Source organism: Protopterus annectens, chromosome 7.part0 (genome assembly GCF_019279795.1).
Source record: "Protopterus annectens isolate FY-2018-M chromosome 7.part0, PAN1.0, whole genome shotgun sequence".
Lineage (NCBI taxonomy): Eukaryota > Metazoa > Chordata > Ceratodontiformes > Protopteridae > Protopterus > Protopterus annectens.
The window spans coordinates 1,182,977,436-1,182,996,225 of NC_056739.1; the positions used below are offsets into that span (position 1 = coordinate 1,182,977,436).

The following is an 18,790-nucleotide window of genomic DNA, read 5'->3' on the forward strand; positions in this document are numbered from 1 at the left end:
TGTGAGTGCGTGTGTGTGCCTTCTGTGGAAGTTTGGGTTCTGGGCTGGCAACTCGACACCCTAAAACTCCACTATCAATCATGAGCGGACAGGTGATCCGCTGTGGCGACCCCTAACCGGGAAAAAGCCAAAAGAAGAAGAAGAAGAAAGTACATCTGTTAGTAGTTTCATCCTGTCTGCTTTTGGACCTTTCAGTGTCATCCAGTTCGACTGACAAGTTGTTACTAAAAGGTACATGACATTTGGGGCTCCCAAGGAGACACATTCCTCCTCTCTGAGATTTGAACTTTGCAAATGAAAAACTCATTCTTCCTCCCATTGAACCTATTCTGTTGATCTTAAATGTTTGTCTTGGAAATCTCTATTAGCAATTATTATCTCACTGAGGATGATTTCAGAACTGCAAACTTTAAAGTGTAGGGAGCCTTATATAGCCATTCCGAAGGACAGGGTGACATTAAGGACCAGTAAGTACCTCTTTCATGCCTAAAGTGATCTCAGAGATCTCCTTTAATCAGCCCTATTAGCTTCCTGTTTTTTCCTACCAACCTACAGAACAAGGCACAGTGATGATTCCTGCAGAATGGACATTCCCAATCAAATGAAGTTTGGCACTAATGGAACTAAGAACTATAGACTCTGGCCAGCATTTTTTTCTTCAGGCCAGAACAGCAGGGTAAACCGGTGTCTATACAGGCTAACTCAAAACACCATTTGCATCTCTATCTGTTATGACTACCACAAATACACTTTTGTTGACAAAAGAAGTCACTGCCAGTGTTGGATGTTTAGTCTAGTAGCAGGTTTGGTTTTGATACTGCCTATAAGCCTGTAGAAAGTTCTGGTGTCATATACCTTTTCATGGTTTGGTAATTTCACGTTTATTTATAAAAAAACTGCAACAATAATTCTTATGAAGTACATGGTACAGTTGTCTATAGGTACTCACCATAAGAATAGATGTTTGAAAAATAGGATCATTGCGGGGATGCGTTGTATATAGCTCTATATATATATATATATATATATATATATATATATATATATATATATACACACATATATATGTATACACACACACACACACACACATATATATATATATATATATATATATATATATATATATATATATATATATATATTATGTGTGCTGTGTACCCAAAGGATTAGCTTAGATGAAAGATAAAGCTTTCACTTAATTTGGGTTGTCTGATGCCCCTCTCCTGTAGGTGAGACTAGGGATTCAGGCACATTTGCTGATGGCTTCCTGCTCCAATAAAGAACTGAAACTCTGTGAATTACTATACTATTTATACCTGAGTATCCTACATGGGAAAATCTTGTTGCTGCTGAAATCAGGCCAGAATATTGCCATCCTCTTGTGAGTAAATCCTACATATTTATGTATAAACTGCAGTAGTGACCTGTTATTTAAACATCGATGGTCATAGGGAGTCATGAGCACCTTTACACAACTGTACATTCCATAAAATGGAAGCAAGCACTCATCCTTCTATTCCACAAGGAAGGTCCATTAAATACCATTTAAATTTTGGACTCATAGCCCTGATACCTCTACTAAGCAAACTTTTAGACAAAAAAAACAGTACGTACCCATCTCCTAAACTTCATCCACTGTCACAGATAACTAATTAGTTCACAGCATGGCTTTCATCTAGAACAAGGTGCTCATTTGACCTAGTGGCAGTATGAGATTTTATTTGTGCAGATCTCTGTGACCAAAATGTAGTTGTCACACTATTCTTAGACTTGTCCAAGGATTTCAGTATAATTTATTTATATGTTTCTCTGTAAACTGGGTAGGTGGGCATATGTGATGAACCCCCTTCATCTACAACCCAAGGTAAAAGCAAATCATCCAAATATAATTAGAATATGAGCATAAGTACATAAGCCACGAATATGTGTATTAACCATACATGGCAGTAACAGGTAACAATAAATATTTCATTGGCTGCTGGAAAACATATGCAATACAAAATGACAAGCCTAGCTAAAAAGACAGGTAACACAGACACATAATAATGTAGGTGTAATTGTCTAGTGTTACATATACAATAGAGAATTCTAGACACACAGAAAGTGAATATGGTACAAATTAATAAAGGAAGACTTACAAATCAGAAATGAGGAGTGTTACTTAGCTGAAATATAAGAATACAATTAGATAACATCTGGAAGTGCTCTAAATGCAGAAGCTAGCTAGTCAGCTATTTTGTGTAAAGCATTAACATTTGTAATCTTAAAAAAAAACAAGATTAACTTGTTTTGTTTTGAAAGCGGACACATTCTGTTCTTTTATAATTAGTTAATGTGTTTGGTTGTAAAGGTAATTTTACTGTAAAGCATTTTTTCCCTGAGCTTCTTAAAGCAAAGACCTTAGGTTTTTGGTTCTCAGCAGGTAATAGTAAAAAGCAATTTTTAATGTATGTATCAGAGGGGGCTGGTACTCTAAAAGAAGTGGTTTGAATATAAGGGTGGCTAACAATAGTGTGGCCCATGCTGTGATGGGCAGCCAGTTTGCTATTGAAGGGGTAAAGGCACTGATGCTCCTGGGATGCAGCCAGGGACATTTACCTATAAATTTTGTTGACTGTAGTCTGAAGGAAATTTGTGTTGAACTCACACGTATTCAGTGTCAGGCATTAATAAATTTGTTCCAATAGGGCTTCTGGCCTCTTGAAGACGTTTAGTGAGCCTGTTGGTTGTTTAAGGCTGTTTCAGCACACTGTCCACCAAGCCTCAACATGGTATTTAGACGATAATGTTGGGCTTAGCCAAGTACTTCTGCTCTTTAACAAGAGCTATGGGTTCCCAGGATGCCACCTTCACCTATCCTCTGAGGCATACCAAAGATCACTGACATAACTTTGTAGGGTCATTCACTAGCATGTTAGAATTTAACCAATGCTGTGGTTGCTTCTTCCTTTCTAGATTCAGTCTGTGCACATTAAAAGACTTATCCAGCTTAAGACTGATAACAAGCAACTAAAATGGTTCAAAAGTTACCTCCAACATAGATATTAGAGTGTAAAATGGGGTAACATATTATTCTCCCCAGTTCAATTCACCCATGATGATCCACCAGGATATAAGCTCAATCCTCTAATGTTTTAGTTCTTTCTGAATAACATGGAGAAGTACTGTGGCAATGCACAGATAATGCCAGTTTGATGTATTTTGCACTTACTAGCACTGAAGCACAAAACAAAATCCAAGCATCTTTTTCCTCTCTTTAGCCCCATTTAAACTTCTTCAAACTGTAACTTAATGCCAAGCTCTTATTGTAAGGCAAAGATCCTTGGCAGAACTATTATGGTTCCATTATCAGTTTTTGATGGTGTCCTTATTCGTGTAATTGACAATATAAAGTAGTTTGGAGTCCTGCCAACTCTGTGGTGTAGCAGGATGGTGTTCTGTCTATTCCCAGAAGACCTGTTTTAGTCACTGCCCAAGGTACTGAGGGTGCCAGTCCAGAGGTGGTGGTGCTAGAAGTGAACATACACATATATTTTAAATAGCTCATTATTATACCTGTTAACAATTGCCATCCAACATTTCTTTATTGAAAACAAAACAGTTTATAAACTATTCAAATCATTTTTGTCTTTCAAGAATACGTCTCAGGCTAGTAATAAGGTGATATACCTACAGTACTCTACTAGATATTGCTTAAATGTTTTTACAAATTGGTTTCAGTCTTGTAATTAAGACAACTCAAGTAAACTCTTGAGACAGCTGTATTTTATTATTATTATTTCTTATGTTTACTATGTTTCTGTGCATCTTTATTGATGTAATATATACAGTTTTGTGTATGTTTTCATCTTACACATTTCATCCTTGGGACTCTATTGAAAATTGGGAAATGATGCAGCTGGACTATTCTTGTCAGCAATGCAAACATAAAAATACCTATTTTAAATAAACCCATTGCAGGACCATATAAGTGCTAACCACATGAGACAATAGCAACTCTTTGCATTTTGACCATAGGGATACTAATTTTGCCTATCCATAGGGATACAAATTTTGCCTTTGGAAACTGACCACAGCGTATGATAGCTGTGCTTTGTCTAGATACTGACTGCAGGCTCAGAACACTGACTATATGGAGAGTAAATGGCAGCTGCAACAGCAAGGCCACTGCACAGCTGTTATTACTTCTTTTTCTTGGCAGTAAACAATGATAGTACCTGTCATTTGTGTGCTGACCAGAGGGCATATAAATGGTCCTTTGTTTAGGCACCGCTCACTATACACATTGCTCTCCTACAATTGATATAATATGCTTATAATTTCCTTTCTTGAATTTGTATGACATTGCTGTGCCTGACACCACACCCTATTGTTCTCATTTATTCACAAACTGCTGCCACTGATTCGCCCAGATATTTAATGCTTGTCCACTATCCACCTAGAAAAAGAATGTGCATTTTTTTTTTAATTTTTTCATGGTTGTTGTTGTTTTGTCTTTCGGCTTTTCCTGGTTAGGGGTCGCCACAGCGGAACTCCGGTCCGCTAATGATTAGTAGTTGATTTTTACATGCCGAGTTACCAGCCCTGATGCACAACCTTCAACGAAGGTACACCCATTCACGCATGTCTCCACGCAGAAGACGCTCTAGCTGAGAATCGAACCGGACAGCGTTTGACAGTGAGGCGACAACGCTACCGCAGCAACGAATATAATTCTTTACATTGTCTGTGTTTGTGCAATACTTGTGAGTAGCTCCTTATCATGTCAGCAAGGCAAGAGTGAATCAATATTTTCTTTCTGGTAGACATTATGTCTGGCAGCAATACTCCCTCCAAGGAAACAGCTGCTTTAAAACTAAATGTATTTTGTAAAGGTGACATATAGGAAAAAAAGACTTAATAGCTGAAAATCTGAATAGCAGCTCAGGCACTTAACAGCACGGTCCCAAGGTCTGATTTCACTGGTGGATATTCGACTCTAAGGGCATGCAGAAGGTGGGTAGGGGAATTGTAGAAAATACTCCCAAGCAGTCATGTGACTCTGCCCCAGGACCCTTGATCTACTCAACAGCTTCAGGCATGGGATAGGGTTAGTGTGAGGGAGAGCTAAGAAGGGTCTGGTAGATCTGATGGTTGAGGAGAAGACCTAGGAGTAGCTGTTTGGAGCCAAAAGGAAGTGCAACCCTTTAGAAATTTAGTGGTATTTATCTGAATATTAATCTGAGGAATTATTGGTTTATTTTCACCCTTTTTTCTTCTGTGAATATTAATCATGTGACACAGTAAAAGCAAAAGCTCTTTTTCTGACTACTAACTATAGGAACTTTAACATCTCTTTAACTATTGCCTGCATAAATAACAACTGTCCATGGGTGGTAACTGCAGATGGGTCTATATTAAATCAGTGAAAACCCACTTCAGTGAACGGCATTTCATCAGAAATGCCGTTCATCAAATTCTGCTCTAGTGGGAGGCTGCCCCCCCCCCCCACATCCACCGCTAATTATATATACCAAGTCCAAGATCGCACTACAGTGAGGAAAGGGCATATTTTCCGATCTTCACTGTACTGCAATCTCAGTATCAACAGTTCGACAAATGGCATGTTCGATGTAAGTGCACCGAAAATGCCGTTCGCTGAACTGAATTTTTGATGGTCTAATATAGACCCACTGCAGATACAGTAAGTGTACTTTATCTGCATATGACTTGATACACTAGTGCTTCCATACCACTGGAGTTGCTCATGTACACAACATTAAATGAATAACTGTGGAGCAGACTGTAAACTGAACAGTTTTAAAAATCATTCCAGTGTAGTGATTATTATGGCATCACTAAAGACACAGTAGTCAAAATACAGTTAATCATGCAGTATGAAAAGCTGTTTGAACAAAACAGACATAGTGAGTAAAGGTAACAGTGGCTGAGTTGGCTTCTACCTGTAAACTGCACATTTCTAAAGCCTATCAGACTGATGAAAATGATTTTTCTTTTCATTAAGCTGTCTGCTATTAGTATGTGTTCAGTCAATGAATGTTAGGAGATGATCAAGGCCAGAGTCTAACCCCCAGAGCCACCTGCATAAATCTCCTTGATTGAATGGGAGTATGACACTGGAGGTTTTTTAAGTAAATGTAAACATGTCTGTCTAGGGTTTAGTTGAACTGTAATGCAGATTTGAAAACTATCTTCCAGGTAAGTGCAGCTGTTCGATATTGCATTGGGTGGTAAGGAACAACACATCTGTGTATCTGTAAAAAAAAATCAAGATTTCCATGTTCTGGATCAGACTGCAGAGAATGTTCAGACAATGCCTGGTAAGGTTTTTAAGTAGCAGCTTAAAAAATAGACGCAGTCTGTTTATATGTTACTTAGAGCAGTGGCTGCAGTAGTTTCCCTAAACAAATAGCTGTATTGTTTTGATAGCAGCTGCATTGTTGGGAACTTGTTGTGTGTGTGTGTGTGTGTGTGTGTGTGTGTGTGTGTGTGTGTGTGTGTGTGTGTGTGTGTGTGTGTGCGTGTGCGTGTGCGTGTGCGTGTGCGTGTGTGTGTGTGTGTGTGTCATAGGCTGAAGCTCTTTACTCAAAAAGCTTACTAAAACTGTAAATATTACCTTGTGCCTTCTTCTTCTTCTTTCAGCTTTTCCCGGTTAGGGGTCGCCACAGCGGATCATCTGTCCGCTCATGATTGGCAGTGGAGTTTTACGGTGTTGAGTTGCCAGCCCAGCGCCCAACCTTCCACAGAAGGCACACACACACACACACACACACACACACACACACACACACACACACACACACACACACACACACACACACACACACACACACACACACACACACACACACACTCACACCTAGGGCCAATTTAGAGTGTCCAATCCACCTACTGCATGTCTTTGGGATGTGGGAGGAAACCAAAGCACCTGGAGGAAACCCACGTTACCACAGGGAGGACATGCAGACTCCACACAGAAGGCACCCCAGCCGAGAATCAAACTGGAGAACCTCTTGCTGTGAGATGGCAACTCTAACTGCTGCACCACCGTGGCCACCCAAATCTTACCTTGTGCCTGATCTATGCAAATTTTAACAAACTAGTGACCTAAATTTCTGCATATTTGCCCAGACAGTTTGAGTAGTATGATTACATCTGTTCTTGTGCGTGTATGATTATAACTTTTTAGGTGACACATATGTGGATAAGGTGGGGCAAAAGGGGAGACCATACTGGGCACAAATGCTAGGGAGCATGATTATAACATCTGTTTATTTATTTTATTTTTCATCCTCACATTGACATGAGAGTGAGATACAGAAGACCTGTTGCTCCTCCTTAGAAGAGAAGGGAGGAGCACCAGATCAGAAAACTTTTTTTTTCCTTTTTACTCCTCACATTTATATAAGGGTGGGACACAGAAGACCTGGCACTTCTCCAAAGGAGGGAGTGATTGTATGAAATGATTATATTTGTGTTTGTGTGGCATGATTAAATCTACGCTACTCCTCACCTTTTGACACCCCCTGCCACCATCTCTACAATTCTCCCAAGAGTCTAATCTTCCACTGTTGCTTCTTCATCCTGCTTGCTATACAGTGACCTGTGCTGCAGCACTCTGTTTGAAGTTCAGGTAATAAATGGGGCCGTCCTATCAGGTCTAGAGCACTAGGAGCTACAGAACAGTGTATGAGGATTTGGAGTCTGCTGGCTGCACTCTGAGCTCTCCAAATAGAACATCAGTGAAGGCAACTGCTGTATTCTGTGGTATACATCTGCTGTCTTCTGTGGTATGTATCTGCTGTGTTCTGTGGTATGCTCTGTGGTATGTATATGAATCCTTTCTGAGTATAACTCTACCTTCAGCAACTTTTTTTGTATTTTCTATTTTGTTATCCAGTTCTGATTATTCTGTATGTATTTGTGGACACCTCAATACTTTATTTATTTATTTATTTTATTTTACATTTGTTGAGCAGGATAGTCCGACTGTATACTTGTTCATTTTCAGTGGAGGCCCGGGGAGAAAAGCTCCATAGCATCTTTTTACTTTGTTTTAATACGTATTCCTGTGTAAGTCTTATTTGGGTATTGTGCATCATCAAGTGTCAGAAGGTTGTTTCTTAGATCATCCTGCACATTTGGTAGGATGAACCTTTCTTTGCATGGAACATGCTACATGGCTCAGTTATGGTGGAAAAGTGGGCTTGATATTCTATTAGTGAGCATGGTTTTCATGGGATAGACCTGGATTTGGTTTGTATGGTCTTTGCCTGTGCATCAAGTATCTTTGGACAAATAGCTTCGCTTCTTAATAGAGCTTGCTATGTATTTCTCATATTGAAACATCCATCTAAATGAGCAAGTCAATTATATAATTGTCTGCAGCCCTTCTAGTATGCCCATTTCCTCTGTATACATGGAACTTCCTAAAAGCAGTAACCAGCAACACCTATTGCAATGCTTTTTTTTGCTTCCTTCTTTTGACCCCATTACCTCTTGGCCTCTACTCCCTTGCTGACATAGTTGCTACATTGGAGAAATGCTGGGAATCAGCTGTAAGAGTGGGTACCTTGGTTATTCTGGTTGGGAGAAATCTTTTGATGCTCCTCCTAAATCCTGTCTTCTTTCAGCCAGAAAGCATGGTGTATGTCCTGCTACACAGAGTTAAAAGCTGGAGCCGCGGTGGTGCAGCGGTAGCATTGTCGCCTCACAGCAAGAGGTTCTCCCGTTCGATTCTCGACTGGAGTGCCTTCTGTGTGGAATCTGCATGTCCTCCCCGTGGTCGAGTGGCGTTCGAAAGACATGCGTGAATGGGTGTGCCTTCGTTGAAGGTTGGGCATCAGGCTGGCACCTCTGCACCATAAAAAATCGACTGCCAATCATTAGCAGACCGGCGTTCCACTGTGGTGACCCCTAACCGGGAAAATCCAAAAGAAAAACAACAACAACAGCAACACATTTGCACACGTGCGATGCCCTTCTGGAGTACAAACAGTCCTTGTCTTGGCTCATGCCCCTGAGGCTCTGTCTACTGCAATGAAACTGTAGATCTTCCCTCATTTAATATTCCTGCTGTGCTGTGCTGTGTCACTGATTTCTTCTTTCCAGCCTGGTGACTGCTCACTCCCATCTCCCATAGGCTAGCTTCCTCAGTACCAGGGCTACTATTAAACCAGTTTGGCTTTGGTGTATTGAGGGCCAAAACCTCTATGCAGTAGAACAAGGCCAATGTATAACTTATTAAAATGGATTTTACAATAAAATTCTTCAGCACAATTTAATATACATTTTTTGATGTAGATGATAATATTTAATTTATAATTCTGCATGCTGTTTTGCTGCTTTAGTAGATCATACAGTCAATATATAGAAGTATGTGGCATGTTCTACGTATTTGGGTAGACCTGACATTTATGTTTTTGACAGAGTAACTTTGTTAGAGGTATGCAGGAACATAAAAAGCCTGACTGATACCTGGCAGTTCTGCCCATAGGATGTGCATGATTAACACCTCAGTGCAGGCAGAACGGTTTGCAATTCTGAGTAACAATAAATGACAATGTTTTCTATTGCTTTTAACAATATTTGATTTCTGATATACACATCATTTTAATGTGGCATTACTTAATTATCTCTGGAGATCTTTCCCTATTATTTTTAAAGTTGAGTACCCACCCTACATATCTGAAGAGCAGGTCCTCAAAGCCTTGTCCAAGGCAAAAAGCATAGCCTCTATGGGACTAGACAACATCCCAGGCTGTCTTCTAAACATGAATTAGCATCACCACTAAGTACCCCTTTTCAATCATAGCCTAACCACAGATTTTGTTCCTGTGGAATGGAGAGCAGCAACAGTTATTCCCATCCACAAAGGTGGCCTTGCAACAGAACTGGGAATTACAGACCCATAAGCCTGATGACCCTCATCTGAAAGGCCATGGAATGTATCATTATCAACCTCATAAATGACCTGGCAAAAGCTTTTGATACAACCCCACATTCAGCCATTAATATAAACTGAGCAAACTAAATGTAAACCCCTTTATTGTAAGATGAGTTGCCAACTGGCTCACAAACTGGGCACACACTATCAAAGTGGGTGACTCCACATCAACCAGCAGACATGTTACCAGTGAGGTGCCACAGGGGTCACTGCTGGGCCCCCTACTGTTTGGTATATACTTCTCAAAACTAAGGGGTTATGGCTGACCAAGTTTTCAGATGACTGAAACTTGGTGCAATCATAGGTTCATAGGTTCATAGGAAGGTACTAGGCTATCGGCCCTAGGGCCCATACAAGCCTAGCCAAAAAATGTACCCTGGCTTTCACCACCCAAGAAAATTATTTTCCTGTGCCCCTGTCGAGCAGAGCCACAGAAGTGATCCCCGGGGTGAATTTCCCATTTCCCATCCAATCATCAAGATTTTTCTTGAAGAGTGCTAATGAGGAGCTCTGTTTGACATAGATAGGTAGTCTGTTTCAGAGTATAGGAAGTCTCTGGGACAGGAATCTATCCCTCCAGCATGTTCTGTTTATTGTGGTGACAAGGTTTAGGTCCCTAGAACGTGTAGCTTGGAGGGATTGGGATTTCTTTAAGTGGAGCATGTCCAACAGCTCTGGGTTTGACATAGCTTTGTATGTTAGGCAGAGATCACCCCTGAGTAGGCGATATGCGATGGAGTAAAGCTGTAGTTTTTTGAGACGGTCTGCATAGGGCATCTGTTTGAGGCCAGTAATCCTCTTTGTGAGGTATTTCTGTGGTCTTTCCAGTTGTTGTAGATGTCTTGTGAGGTACAAACCAAAAGGGGCATTGTACTCTATAATGGGTCTAATGAGTGATGAGTAGAGGGGAACAATGACCTCTTTTTTTCTGGATGAGAATCCTTTTGTGATGAGATGAGCCACGTAGAAGGATTTCCTGACCACTGTGGCGATGTGATTATCAAAGGAGAGACTACTGTACACCTGTGTCCCAAGGTCTCTTATCACATTTTCTGCATTAAGTAGACTACCAGCTATGTGGTAGTTCATGGGTACAGAGTTTTTACCAAAGGGGATGACAATAGACTTTTTGGCATTGAGCTTCAGGCCATGGCTTTGACACCTGGTATCTGTCTCAGTGAGGCCCTTTTGTAGTTTGTCCACATCGTTAGGAGTTTCGATTATGGCTCCTAGTTTGCAGTCATCTGCAAACTTTGTTAGCCAAAGACCTTCTGTGTTGGCCTGCACTTCAGAGAAGTAGATACCAAACAGGAGAGGACCCAGGACTGAACCCTGTGGTACTCCACTTGTCACTGGTCTGATGTTGGATTTGGAATCCACTACTTTTACAGTGTGGGTTCTGTCCGTGAGCCAGTTGGCAACCCATCTTGTGACATAGGGATTTATACCTAGTTTAGTGAACTTATCTATAATTCCAGATCCTTGACGAGATCTAGATAAGCTGTGTGAACCATTTTACCCTCATCTATGGCTTTGGTGACTGCTTCAAAGAAGTCAATCAGGTTTAGGAGACATGATCCGCCTTTTACAAATCCAAACTGGGTAGGGTCCAGAGTTTGGAGATTACCAATGTCTTTGTTTATGAGTTCCACAATGATACGTTCCATGGCCTTGCAGACCAGGCTCGTCAGGCTAATGGGGCGGTAGTTCCTGGGGTCCGTCATGGCCCCCCCTTTGTGGAGTGGGATAACCGTTGCGGTGCACCATTCAGTGGGTACAAAGCCTGAGGTGAGGCTATGATTGAACATGGTACTTAGGTAGGGTGCCAGTTTATTCTGTAGTTCATGTAGAACGCAACCTGGGATATTGTCAGGTCCCATGGATGCTGTGTTCTTGGCTTTGGAGAGTGTGTTTTTTACCTGTGCAGCCGTGATTATAGGAACTTTGCATTCTTCCGGTATATAGATGGGCCCTCTAGGGGGTGAGAGTGGGGTAAAGTTAGCCCTGAACCTATCTGCTAGGATGTTGGCAATATCAGTTGGTTCTGTATATTTAGTGCATTGTGCTGTAACTCAGAGCAGATCTGAGTGTTCCCATTTAGATTTGTGACATAGCTATAGAATGCTTTGTGGTTGTGTTTAGAGTCAGTGGCAATTTTGTTTTCGTAACTAGCTTTGGAGGATTTTATGAGGGATCTCAGCTTCTTACTGAGGTTGATCAGGGAGTTCCTCCAGTCATGGGATTTTACTCTTTTTTGCAACAGTTTCTTTCTTCTGTTGTAGAGTTTGTTTATGGCAGAGGACCACCAGATTGGCTTCCTTTTTTTGGAGGATAACATCTTGGTTCTATTAGGAATAGCATGATCCATGCACTCGTGTAAGTGCTTATAAAGTGCATTTGTGTAGGATTCAGCAGTCATACCTCTGGGGTGTCATGAAGTTTGCCACTTCTGTCTTAAGAAGTGTGAAGTTGGCTTTGGAGAAGTTTTTTACGATGGTTTCCCTAATTGGGGGTGGGGTGGGATGTGGATATCTAGGCTGGTTAGCTTGTGGTCGGATCTGACCAACGAGGAATTGACCTCTGGTGTGGAACACCGGTTTCTCATGTTGGTAATGACCAGGTCTAGGATATTGCTGCCCCTGGTGGGGGTGTAAATAAGTTGATCCAAGGCGTTGGAATTTATGAATTCTAGAAAACATTGAGCAAAAGCTTTGGTACATAAGTAGTTTTCCCAGTTAATGGTGGGGTAGTTGAAATCGCCCATTATTAGGGTGTTGGGTTGTACCCTAATACTTTCCAGTGTATCAAGAAATGCAGAGTGGGAATCCTGGGGCATGGTGGGGGGTCTGTAGCAAGCTACAATTTGGATTGCGGTCTTGCCCAGAGTTAGTTGCACTTGGATAATCTCGGATGCATTATGCTGTGCAACTAGCCTGGAGGTGTGGATATCCTTAATGAATATGGACATGCCTCCGCCTTTAGTGCTTCTTTCTGGGTTAGGTGGCCGAAAGGTGTGGTATGAATTGAAGCCTGGTAATGCAGGGGTGCTCTCTGGAGCTTTGAACCAGGTCTCTGTCACTGCACAGATGTCAATGTTCTCCATTTTAAGGAGGGCCTCGAGTGAGTGCATTTTGAGGTTTAGACTTCTAGCATTGAGTAGCATTACCCTCAGATTTTGCTTGCTTGTACCTGTTACGGTGGTGAATTTGTCATTTGAACCTTGCCTTAAAAAGGCACTATAGGGGTGGCAAGAGCCTTAGCCAGTATCCGGAATCCTAAAGGCGACAGGTGCAGGCCATCTCTGGCAAAGCATCGTGGACTGTCGATCATGTCATCCCAAGCAGACAAATACTGGATCCCCTAAAAATGACACCAGAAGCTTAGCCAATTGTTGAAGTCAATAATTTTGTCCTTGTACTCTGGTATCATTCTGGGTGATGGCAGGATGCTACTCAGGGTTAGGGTCATACCTGCCTGGGAAACAAGATAGGAGAGCTCCTCCATGTCTCTTTTCATGTAGTCCAGGGAGGTATGTCTCAGGTCATTCACACCAACATGGACAATGACAGTGTCATATTTGTACTTGTTGTGGAGTGACCTGAGTGCATGCATTATGTGGTGGATCCTGGCACCTGACAGGCAGCTGACAGTAACTTTTTCCTTGTTTAGTCTAGTGAGTGGAACATTAGTGTGCCTGACTATAGAGTCACCTATGAGTAGAGTGTTGGGTACGTTGTTATGCCTTATGGGCTGTGGTTGAGTGGCACACTGAGTTTTTGGGCTATGTGTCATTTGGGTTGTGTTGGGGGGTGGAGTTTGCTTGCGTTTATGCTTTGGATGTCTCTGATGCTTGGGCAGGTTTTTATTGAGAGCCTCCACGAATGTAGGTGTGTGTTTTGTGTTTCTATGTGTGTGTGTTTTGGTGGTGTAGGTTTTAAGGGACTATGTGATGAGTGTGGTGTGGTGCAAGTGTTTGCCTTGTCCTCTTGACTGTCTAGTCCAGTCTTGGGTGAAGAGAGCTTTGCTTCCAGTTTGGCTATATAAGTGCATCACTCACAGGTTGTAGTGTTGGGTGGTAGGAGGAGAGGGTTGTCTGTGTACATGAGGCAATTGCTGCATTGCCCCAAGATGCCCAGATTCATCAGGTAGACAGGAGAAATCACTGGGAGCTGACCCTTAGACATGCCTGGATAGGTGCTTATTTATTAAGTACTAAAAACTGCTTTCCACTAGACAAGTGAGGAAAGTTGAGTGCTGTAGTAATTTGCAGCTTATGTAGTGCTTACAATGAGTTCTGAACAAGTGCTGAGTTCAAAGAAACAGATCTGAGTGCTGAAACTAGAAAACTGGCTAGTTATAAGAAACAAAACTAAGCTAGAAGGCTTCCCTCCAACACAGAAGGGCTTGGGGGCTCAGAAGCCTACAAACAGTCTAGACCACTTAACAGGAAAGGCAGGAAACAAGCTTAAAAATGTTTTTTTTGTTCTCTTTCCCAGATGTTCTCTTTGTACACAGTAGGAGTGCCTGAAAACAGAATATGATCTAACTGCACTCAGTTGAGTGAGCAAATGAGATGGGCCCAGAAGGAGTATCCAAACACAAATTTACAAGAGGGGCGGGCAGTTTCAAAGCCATTAAGATTAATACCAAAACAGAAACAGGAAGGGTGGGTGGGAAAACTAACTGAAGAACAGAGGCAAAACTTCCAATTCAGTTAATATTCATGCAACACAATTAAATCAATTTAAATTAAATCATTGAATCCCTAAATTATGTCAGTTTACTTCAGGAGGGTCTCACACAGACCAACGACTGGTGTATTAGTCACAATATCAAACTGAATGCAAATAAATGTATCATCATTCCCTTCAGCACAAACAATGTCCCCCTCACACTATCAAATCAACAGCAATATCCTAAAGACCCATGAAGTGGTAAGGGACCTGGGATCACAAGTTGACTCCAACCTTAACTTTGACCACTATGTGTCTACTGTAGTAAGGAAAGCTTTCTACATAGCACACTTGATTAGTAAATGCATCACCTTGAGAGCAAAAGATGGTATAACCCCCTCTATACTCGGCACTTTTCCAGCCCATAATTGAGTAGAATTCCCCATTTGCCATGTGCCATACTAAGCACCTGCAGCAATTAGAGAGACCTCAGAGGATTTTAACAAAGAAGATCAAAGAGCTCCAGCATGTGCCTTACACAGACCAACTAAAGTCCCTGTCACTATACTCTGTATTGTATAGACTTCTTAGGGGAGACATGCCTGGTCTACAGAGCTACCCAAGACCCAAACCTAATGAACTTGTTGCATATCCATAAGTCAAACAGGACTAGGGCTACCCATTCCAGGGACCTAAATATGGCCTGGGACTTAAATAGGACATGCTGGAGGGACAGATTTATCTCCCAGTGACTGCTGCATCTTTGGAACAGGCTACCAATTCATATGAAACAGAGCACCTCTATGACACTGTTCAAGAGCAACCTGGAAGAGTGGATGGGGCACAGTAAATTCTTACTGGGGACGGAGGCCAAAACTCTCCTGGATATGGGTAGTCATCACTAAATGCAGTCTTGGTTGTTGACTAGCATTTCTATGGTATTACATTGCGATGAAACTGCTAGGCTTAAAATGACCTCTGGGTCGATAGCCTAGTAATCTCCTATGATCCTATGACTCTCAGGTTACACAGAATTCTGTTAGTATTCTAAAAGATTTCTCAATAATGGCTATATTTTTATCTAATGGATGTTCTTATAGTTTGTCTTATCTTACACAGGAAGAAGGTAACAGTTTAGACTGATAGCTTTGACACCATTCTAGCTCTAAACTATGATGTTTATTGGGTGAGCTATTACACCCAAATACTTTTATTACCAACGTATGTGTGGCCTTTTTTGTAGAGATCTACAGTTTGAAAGTCACAGGACACATTCTCATATTCAACTTGTTAAAAACTTTTGTATGTGCAGTCATGATTTATATATATATATATATATATATATATATATATATATATATATATATATATGCATCACTCTGCAACATTACTGCCTAGAATATGGACCTTTTTCATTTTGACTGTACACTCTGTGGAACTGTTTACACAATGAACAGTGAGGTCATTTTGGAGAGTGGTAAAAGTACTTAAGTGAGGGTTGATATCTGAGATATGTGTGCGGTCATATGACTAATTTCCTATAAAAAGTATGTGCAGTCTTAAGACAGATTTCCTCCAACTACAATAAAGTATTTTCTCTACTAGCTTAGTAAATATGAATAATGTTGAACTGACACATACAAACTGGAGATACACTGAAGTGGAACATAGACCACCTGTCTGTGCAAAGATTTCTAGCAGTTGTATTTGCATTTCACTACAACTTTATTTTTTCCAGATGTCTGTGTCACTTGCAATGGTGAGGACTACAGAGGTTTTGTAGACTACACAAAATCAGGGAGAGAATGCCAACGCTGGGACCTGCAGTCACCACACAAGCATCATTACCAGCCTGAAAAGTAGGTGCATTGACTTTAATTCTCGAATTTTCTGAATGAGGGTGTTAACTTATTATAGGAAAAGGACATGTAGCAAGACAGGACCAATTTCAATTGTGATGTAGCTCTCTGGATTTGCACCATTTCCTGCTTCATGTCAGATGGTAAATAAACAATTATTTGGTGTTGAAGAATATTTATCGTTTCTCACAAGCATAAAATAATAAAGGATATATTCACAAATCAGCCGTAACTATGATGACATTGCAATATAAATAAACAATATACACAAATATATTCACATGCTTCCTAATATGAAGAAATTCTTTGTTCTTGCTCACTAAAACAATTCCTCACTACATTTTATTCCTTATAAGTTTGTTAACTGCAAAACACACACTGGTTTTGCTCTATCACACATACTTTTGGTAAAATTGTGAGAAGTTTAGCCATTTAGAGTGAAAAAACACAACCTGGATAAAAACCAAAAATAAAACAACAAATCATGAAACTATATTCTCTTAATCTCTGTTCCTTTCACCATTACATTTCCAAATGTCATTCTGATAAATGCAATATAATTAAATAATAATATAGGCATGTCTGCTCATAGGCTCATAGATAAGTACTAAGCTAGCTGTCCCTTACAGGTCATTTTAAGCCTAGGCAATTTGCTTTTTTGTACTCAAAATAAACTGTCCCATTTGGTTATACACTGGCCTTACCCATCCCACGGTCTATAATTATATATTACCCCTAATAATAGAAATGCATTATTTCTGTTAACTCTTTAACATTTAACATGTTCTCATGCTCTGAAATGAGCCATATAACCAACCAAAAGAGTTGTTATATTAACAAGTTATTTACAAGAGCAGAAGGAAAGTAGTATGTAGTGATGATGCAGTAGACAGAGGTCTAGCTAGTTATTTTGACACCTGGTGCCATATCCCAATTGTGCACACCCTCAACTTTTAAGCTGAGAGCAAAAAAAAAAAGTCCATTCACAATCTGATGCTCCTCCTTAAAGAGCAGCCCGGTCCATACATATCTATCTTCCTAAACGCTAGGAATAAAAAAAAGAAAGAAAAATGTTTCTTGTCTTTTTATTGAATCTGCAGGAAACTGCTTGTTAAATTTGTAATAAGCAGCAGCTACATTTTATGGCACACAAAGAGTGCTAATGCCATAGCCCGGGGGCACAGCTTAACCCTCGTGGCTGGGGGCCCCTGTTCCCCTGGGGGCCCCAACCACAACAAGTTATCTTATCCTGATATTTTGTCACATCTGTAAAACCAACAAAAGCTAGTGCAATTCAGTTTTGACCATAAATGCAATACCAGCTTTCATTTCTGAATGCTAATTACGTACTTCAACTGGCACGTGCCGATTGTACCCTCTAACACTTTGCACCAAGGGCACTACTACTATTACTACACTACTGGCTGTATATGTACCTTTAAAAGTAGAGTGATTGAAACTTGAATCTGTGTGCTTTGTGATTTATTCATCTAGGCAATTCAGTAAAGGTATTTTGAATGTCCATAATGTACAATCCCTCATCTTGACCATATGTATATTTTTTCTGTGTAAATACATTACAAGGTCTCAGAATGAAAGATACTTTTTCATCAAATACTGTTTTTCCATGCTGCACTGAATTCTGGAACTTCTACAATAGTGTCTTTAGTCTGAAAAGTCTCATAGTACAAAGATTTCGATAGTCTTGAGAGTATCACCTCATATGCAATGGTGTTGAGTTGATAGTTCACCTTCCTCTAGTCCAGCCTTAGTTAGATTATTCTTTTTGTGGTATTTTTATATTCTTGATTAAGTTTCTGTTCATTTGTTTTTTTTTTCCATGCATTAGACTTCCCCATAGTTTTGTGCCCATCTTCCCATCCTCTTCCCTGCCTTTTCTAGGTCCAGGCCCTGGGCAGTATTTTTGGTTGTATCTGGACCATGCAGTCCTTATAGCCAAAAGCTGTCAGGGGCTCGTGGCAGATGTGGTTTGTTTTTCTTCACACCTTTTTTTTTTTTATTTGTAGCTTTATTTTGCTGACTTGGTTTTGTTCCACATGTCAGCAGGGTACCACAGCTTTTTTGTCTTAATTATTTATAAAACATCAGCAAATTATTAGTTACTGCTAAAACAAAAGGAACCTCTTTCTTTGTATTTCATGCTTTAGGGGACAGACATATTTTATACATACAATTGACCCATATTGGAAGAAGAGGTCGGTCCAGGGTACTTGAACCACGGGAACAGTTATATGTCGGTGATGTGTGAAACAACTTAGCGAGTAGATAGAAAGGGTTTTCATTATTTT

At 40.5% G+C, this 18,790-nt stretch overlaps 1 protein-coding gene across 3 annotated transcripts in view; it reads left to right on the forward strand.

The window, feature by feature from the left end:
- The window catches only part of MST1 (macrophage stimulating 1), a 442,641-nt gene that overhangs the window by 196,930 nt on the left and 226,921 nt on the right, over positions 1-18,790 (forward strand). For all 3 annotated transcript variants that reach the window (XM_044077787.1, XM_044077790.1, XM_044077788.1), the window contains exon 6: positions 16,361-16,481. In XM_044077787.1, coding sequence (XP_043933722.1) covers positions 16,361-16,481 — 121 coding nt within the window. The remainder of the gene's footprint in view (positions 1-16,360; positions 16,482-18,790) is intronic.